Source organism: Zea mays, chromosome 8, assembly GCF_902167145.1.
Source record: "Zea mays cultivar B73 chromosome 8, Zm-B73-REFERENCE-NAM-5.0, whole genome shotgun sequence".
Lineage (NCBI taxonomy): Eukaryota > Viridiplantae > Streptophyta > Magnoliopsida > Poales > Poaceae > Zea > Zea mays.
The window spans coordinates 137506543-137513355 of record NC_050103.1 but is presented as its reverse complement, the minus strand read 5'-3'; the positions used below and the strand labels follow the sequence as shown (position 1 = coordinate 137513355).

Below are 6813 nucleotides of genomic sequence, written 5' to 3'. Positions count from 1 at the left end.
GGGCTACACGCTTGGAGCTGAGGTAAGGCTTGGATGATGTCGGAGTAATGGCGGCGTTGGGCTCGAAACTGGGAGCATTACTCTTGGTCATGTCCAAACGGATAGCCATCTCGTCGACGTCGAGGGAGGTAGGGATGGGTTATCTCTGCTTCCTTCCTGGCAAGGGGTCAAGCTTTTGCAGCATGCCTGACCGACCATAGCTCCCGAGAAGATCTTGCAGGAAAGCAGCTGGTCAGTGACGGCATGCATCTGCTGCCTGTGGTGTGAGCAGCGCTTGTACGACACTGGCACACAATAACTGCGGCTGCTCTGAGCCTTGCTCCATGCACCGCTCCTGCGTGCATCACGGTCACGGACCATTGGCTGGCTGCCACCGCCGGACGGCCATGGCCGGAGCACCGCTCACGGAGCCTGCCTGCCTGCCTGCCGACCGGTACCACTGTTGCTGCTGTGCTGTCCTACAACATGCAATGCCTCCTTCAGAGTCCAGATCACAAGTCCAGTGCACATCGCCGGTTCCACTCTGCGTGTTCTCTCGACCGACAGTTTTACACACATGTCGGTGGCTCAAGCTCAGCTCAACCATATCGCGCCGGCCAGGTCCATCCTAGCACGCCCAAAAATAGACCAGACATGGGGGAGAAGAAGAGGATGCATTACAAGTACTCCAGTAGATAATCACGCTTGGATGTGATGTCTCTCATCTTGGAAAGCCAGTGGCAATGCCTGCTTCAGCTTTTAAAATGGTCGTGCTCTGCTGTCTGCTCAGCCACGCACAGCATCAAATGCCGATCACAGGTCGTGCTCGGGCTTGTCCACGCCGTCGCCGCCGCCCATCTGAGGTTGTGCGACCGCCGCCGGACGAGCTGCGGGGACGAGGCGGCGGCGGCCTTGTCGTCGTCATCGGCGTCGGGGCTCGCCCGGGCCACCAGCAGCCTCGAGATGCTGCCGCGGCAGAACGGGCAGGCCGGCGACGGCGGCGTCAGCGTCGCCGGGTTCGGCTTGCTGTGGCAGCACAGCGCCAGTGTGCACGCCGCGCACATCTGGTGCCCGCAGTCCTGCACCTCGATGCTGCACGCCTGCTCGAAGCAGATGCAGCACAGCTCCCCGTCGCTGGCCTGTGAGTCAGCACAGATGAAGGAAGGGTCGGTGGGTGATGCATCCGTTCCTCATTTACCAGCAACGCACCACCAGATGATGATGATGATGATCAAGGTTCATTGGATTGTCACAAAGCACTGAATGAACACGCGTACCTCCAAGGACGCTTCGTCAATGGCATCGTGCTCGCAAGGCGAAGTAGGCGATGGCTGCGAATACTTGGTGATGCCCTTGAGGATCTTCTCCTCCCTCTCCCTATTGGCGTCCATCAGTGCCGCTTCCAGGAGAGCCTTCGCCTCCGGGTCCAGCTCGCTGATGAACTTGAGCGGGGAAGGCCACACCATGGGCTCCGCCGCCGACGGGTTCAGCAGCGCCGCGCACGCCGCGTGGTTGCGCTTCAGCGCCACGGCGTAAGGAATCCTCCTGCATTCATTCGATCCAGCAAAAGCGACGTCGGGACGCGGTCGACAGCTGCTCTGCTCCCCTCCCCCTCCCGAAATGTAGTGGAACCCATAACAGACAGTCAGACACACAGTACTACTCACCCTGCTGAGTCCCTCTGGAGACGATCCGCGCCCCAGGCGAGCAGTTTCCGGATGCAGTCCAGGTTCCCGCTTCGAGCGGCCAGATGCAGCGACGTGCTGCCGGGGAACCTGCAGCGGCGACGGACAGCGATCAATCAATCATACATGGATGACTGAGCAAGAGGAGACCGACCCACCGCGCGCGCAGGCAAGACAGAGAGCACCCTACCCGTAGGAGCCGGTGAGGGCGGAGACAATGGCGCCGTTCTCCAGCAGCACCTGCACGCAGGCGGAGCGGCCCTGCCTGGCGGCGAGGTGCAGCGGCGTGGCGCCGCGGTCGTCCCTGACGTTGACGAACCGGGCGAAACCCCTGCCAGGATTCCACAGCAGCGAGTGAGCGGCATGCTGAGGAGGAAGGCGGGGGCGAAGGTCAGTCTCACCATGAGTCGGCCACCGGCGTGGTCCGCGCCGCCGCGAGGATGGCCCGCAGGCAGTCGACGTGGCCGAAGTAGGACGCGTGGTGCAGGCAGGTCCGCCCGTGCAGGGAGTCGAACATCAGGATCTGCCAGGCACACATCGCGGTTGGTTTAGTTTAGCTTAGCTAGTCACTCACTCGCACTCGTTCGGAAGAAGGACGGATTCCTCACATTGGCGCCGGCCTCCAGGAGCTTCCGCGCGCAGTCGATCTTGCCGTGCATCGCCGCGAGCATCAGCGGCGTCTGGATAGAGCAAAAAAACGAGCAGGGGGGTAAAGGTGAGATTTTTGTCCTCCTTGATTTGATTGAAGTGGGTAAAAAAAAGAGATCTTGTGAGTTGCGGAGGGGGAGGAGAAAGAAAGAAAAGGCGTCGATGGCATCCCGCACCTGCTTGTGCCGGTTCACGGCGTCCGGCGGCACCCCGTGATCCAAGATCATGGACATCACCTGCATGAAGGAGATGGGGAGACGTGAGCGAGGTGGTTGGCTGGTCCAGAGGCTGTGGACGGGTCAGGAGCAGAGCAGTGAGGAGGCACCTCGAGGTGGCCATTCGCGGCGGTGATGTGCAGCGCGGAGAGGCGGTCGTAGAGCGTGGCGCGGCGGGCGAGGGAGGGGTCGGCGGCGAGGAGCGCGTCCAGGGCGTCGAGGTCCCCGACCTGCGCCGCGCGGAAGTAGTTGTGCTCGTCGCCCGTGCGAGCGCAGCTGACGCCGTGCCCCATGGCTGCCCGAGCTGCCGGCGGCTTGCTTGGTACTCTCTCTTTATTTTTTTTTGTCTTTTTTGGGGTAACAGAGGCGAGCTAGCGGCTGCTCCGGCCCGACTCCACCCGCCGGCGGCGAAGTGGGGGAGGTAGGTGCCGGCCGAGGCAGCGTGGAATGGGGAAAGAGTGGCGACGGCTTTACGGCTTTTTATCGACGCGCACGCACTCCTCTCCGCCTCTCTCTGTCTGTCCTGTCTTTCTTCTCTCTCAAAAAAAATCAAGAAATATCTCTGGGGTTTTTTTTATTAATATTATGTTGCTGGTGATGAATCGACCGCAGTAATGATCTAATGCACGCCTCGTCCCGTGCCTTCAAAACCTAACTACCGAGTAATTCCGGTTTCCAACCAGTCAAACAAACAAACAAACAATTTTAATGTTTATTTTTTTAAATGCATTGTACACTGTTTACACTCAAGGCAAAATACCTTATAGCAGCTCCGTCAATCTCTTTACACTATCAGGTTAATTATGAGATATATTTATGTACCATTTTAAATGAACTCAGTTCAACTGAAGAAATATCATCTTTGTTTGAATTTATAATTGTGTTTCCTTTTGGACGGAGGGAGGTTTTTTTTTGTCTTAATTTCAACACCATGCATGCTCGTGATCATGGTCCAGCACCAGAGCCGCATACTTATCAAGTGACATATTTAACCACGTTGTGATTCCAAAAGGCGCGTGAGATGTTTTCTAAGGTGTAGTGTCGAAAAAAATAGCTTTGAAACGAAACGTCCTCATTTCTGTTGAGAAACCCTAATGAAAGGTGATGTGGGCAAATACCGAATATAGCCCTGAGGGCTATCGCGTCTCTATATATAGAATCTATACCTCTCATATGGAATAGAGAGATCAGAAAGAGGTCAGAGGCTCAACCCTATATCCAGTGTCTCGTGTGTTTCCTCTGTCGTGCTTATGGGAAGGGAGACGGGTTCTCTACATCTTCTTGCGCCTCTACTGCTGATGGGAGGGAAGGGAGCGGATCTGGTGATCCGTGGTAACGTAGTTCTCAACACGTTATCAGCACGCTCTACCTCGACGTTGCTGCGGAATTAGATCTGCATCGACTCTCCGTCAAGCCGGCAGATCCCTCGGCCTAGCCGAACTGTCCGACGCGACAGACTTCGATTTTCCCTCTACGTAATTGATAGTCGCCTAGAGGGGGTGAATAGGGCGAAACTGAAATTTACAAATATAAACACAACTACAAGTCGGGTTAACGTTAGAAATAAAAACAAGTCCGGGAGAGAGGGTGCAAAAACAAATCTCAAGCAAATAAGGAGTGTGACACAAGGATTTGTTCTACCGAGGTTCGGTTCTCGCAAACCTACTCCCCGTTGAGGTGGTCACAAAGACCGGGTCTCTTTCAACCCTTGCCCTCTCTCAAACGGTCCCTCCGACCGAGTGAGCTTCTCTTCTCAAATCAAAAACCGGGAACAAAACTTCCCCGCAAGGGCCACCACACAATTGGTGCATCTTTCCTTGATTACAATGGAGTTTTGATCACAAGAACAAGTGAGAAAGAAAAGAAGCAATCCAAGCGCAAGAGCTCAAAAGAACACGACAAATCTCTCTCGCTAATCACTAAAGCCTTGTGTGGAATTGGAGAGGATTTGATCTCTTTGGTGTGTCTAGAATTGAATGCCTAGCTCTTGTAAGTGGTTGAGAAGTGGAAAACTTGGATGCAATGAATGGTGGGTGGTTGGGGGTATTTATAGCCCTAACCACCAAACTAGCTGTTTGGTGGGGCTGACTGCCGTATGGTGCACCGGACAGTCCGGTGCACACCGGACATGTCCGGTGCGCCAGCCACGTCACCAAAGCCGTTGGGATTCGACCGTTGGAGCACTGTCTTCTGGGCCCTCCTGGATGTCCGGTGGCGCACCGGTCATGTACTGTAGAGTGTCCGGTGCGCCAGAATGGGCGCGCCTGACTGCTGTGCACGCTGGCGCGCATTTAATGCGCTGCAGGTAGCCGTTGGCGCCAAATTAGTCGTTGCCCCGCAGTTACACCGGACATGTCCGGTGAATTATAGCGGAGCAGCCGCTACGGATTCCCGAAGCTGGCGAGTTCCTGAGGCCGCTCTTCCTTGGACCACCGGACACTGTCCGGTGTACAACGGACAGTCCGGTGAATTATAGCGGAGCACCTCTGGAAATTCCCGAAGGTGGCGAGTTTGAGTTGGAGTCCTCTGGTGCACCGGACACAGTCCGATGTACACCGGACAGTCCGGTGCGCCAGACCAGAGGTGCATTTGGTTGGCCCTTTGCTCTTTTGTTGATCCCAATACTTGGTCTTTTTATTGGCTAAGAGTGAACCTTTTACACCTGTATAACTTATGCACTAGAGCAAATTAGTTAGTCCAATTATTTGTGTTGGGCAATTCAACCACCAAAATCATTTAGGAAATAGGTGTAAGCCTAATTCCCTTTCAATCTCCCCCTTTTTGGTGATTGATTCCAACACAAACCAAAGCAAGTATAGAAATGCATATTTGAACTAGCTTGCGTAATGTAAGTGCAAAGGTTGCTTTGAATGGAGCCTATATAAATACTTACAAGATATGCATGGATTGTTTCTTAATTTTTTTAACATTTTGGACCACGCTTGCACCACATGTTTTGTTTTTGCAAATTCTTTTGTAAATCCTTTTCAAAGTTATTTTGCAAATAGTCAAAGGTAAATAAATAAGATTTTACGAAGCATTTTCAAGATTTGAAATTTTCTCCCCCTGTTTCAAATGCTTTTCCTTTGACTAAACAAAACTCCCCCTAAATGAGATCCTCCTCTTAGTGTTCAAGAGGGTTTTGATATATCATTTTTGACATACTACTTTCTCCCTCTTTTGAACACAATAAGATACCAATTTGAAATTTACCAATTGAAAATCTCCAATTTTAAAATTAGGTGGTGGTGCGGTCCTTTTGCTTTGGGCAAATATTTTCTCCCCCTTTGGCATGAATCGCCAAAAACGGAGTCATTAGAGCCCTTGAAGTACTTTCTTCCCCTTTGGTCATAAATAAATGAGTGAAGATTGTACCAAAGACGAAGTCCTTTTGTTTTGAACTCTCCCCAAAAAGATGGAGAGATGCACGGAGCGACGGCGAAGGATGAGTCACGGAGTGGAAGCCTTTGTCTTCGCCGAAGACTCCAATTCCCTTTCAATACACCTATGACTTGGTTTGAAATAGGCTTGAAAAACACATTAGTCATAGCATATGAATGAGACATGATCAAAGGTATACAAATGAGCTATGTGTGCAATTTAGCAAAAGAAATTGCGCGAATCGAGAATATTGAGCTCATGCCTAAGTTTGTTAAAAGTTTGTTCATCAAGAGGCTTGGTAAAGATATCGGCTAACTGATCTTTAGTGTTAATGTAAGAAATCTCGATATCTCCCTTTTGTTGGTGATCCCTAAGAAAATGATATCGAATGGCTATGTGTTTAGTGCGGCTATGCTCGATGGGATTATCCGCCATCTTGATTGCACTCTCATTATCACATAGCAAAGGGACTTTGGTTAATTTGTAACCGTAGTCCCGCACGGTTTGCCTCATCCAAAGCAATTGCGCGCAACAATGGCCTGCGACAATGTACTCGGCTTCGGCGGTGGAAAGAGCGACCGAATTTTGCTTCTTTGAAGCCCAAGACACCAAGGATCTTCCCAAGAACGGGCAAGTCCCCGATGTGCTCTTCCTATTGATTTTGCACCCCGCCCAATCGGCATCTGAATAACCAATTAAATCAAATGTGGATCCCCTAGGATACCAAAGCCCAAACTTAGGAGTGTAAGCCAAATATCTCAAGATTCGTTTTACGGCCTGTCGGGGACCATAATTAGGGGTACCCTCAAGACTCCTAATTCTCAGCTGGTAACCCCCATCAGCATAAAGCTGCAAAGGCCTGATGGGTGCGATTAAGTCAGGGATCAGTCCATTCGAGTGACTCG

At 52.1% G+C, this 6813-nt stretch overlaps 1 protein-coding gene across 1 annotated transcript; it reads right to left on the bottom strand.

The window, feature by feature from the left end:
• Positions 1-447: 447 nt before the first annotated feature.
• On the bottom strand, positions 448-2967 carry LOC100191406 (uncharacterized). The gene is made up of 8 exons (NM_001136840.1): positions 2638-2967; positions 2489-2548; positions 2273-2344; positions 2066-2187; positions 1855-1995; positions 1647-1754; positions 1257-1524; positions 448-1118 (listed from the first exon to the last, which is right to left on the bottom strand). Exons 1-8 carry the CDS (start codon positions 2818-2820, stop codon positions 732-734), a joined length of 1341 nt encoding a protein of 446 aa, NP_001130312.1. The 5' UTR covers positions 2821-2967; the 3' UTR covers positions 448-731.
• Positions 2968-6813: the final 3846 nt, after the last annotated feature.

Bases quoted from the DNA above. Each gene is read 5' to 3' on its own strand.
- LOC100191406 (NM_001136840.1), bottom strand. From the start codon at position 2,820: ATGGGGCACGGCGTCAGCTGCGCTCGCACGGGCGACGAGCACAACTAC. The intron at 2,549-2,637 runs GTGCCTCCTCAC...TCCTTCATGCAG, and splicing joins CCGCGAATGGCCACCTCGAG to GTGATGTCCATGATCTTGGA. The intron at 2,345-2,488 runs GTGCGGGATGCC...TGCTCTATCCAG, and splicing joins CCGTGAACCGGCACAAGCAG to ACGCCGCTGATGCTCGCGGC.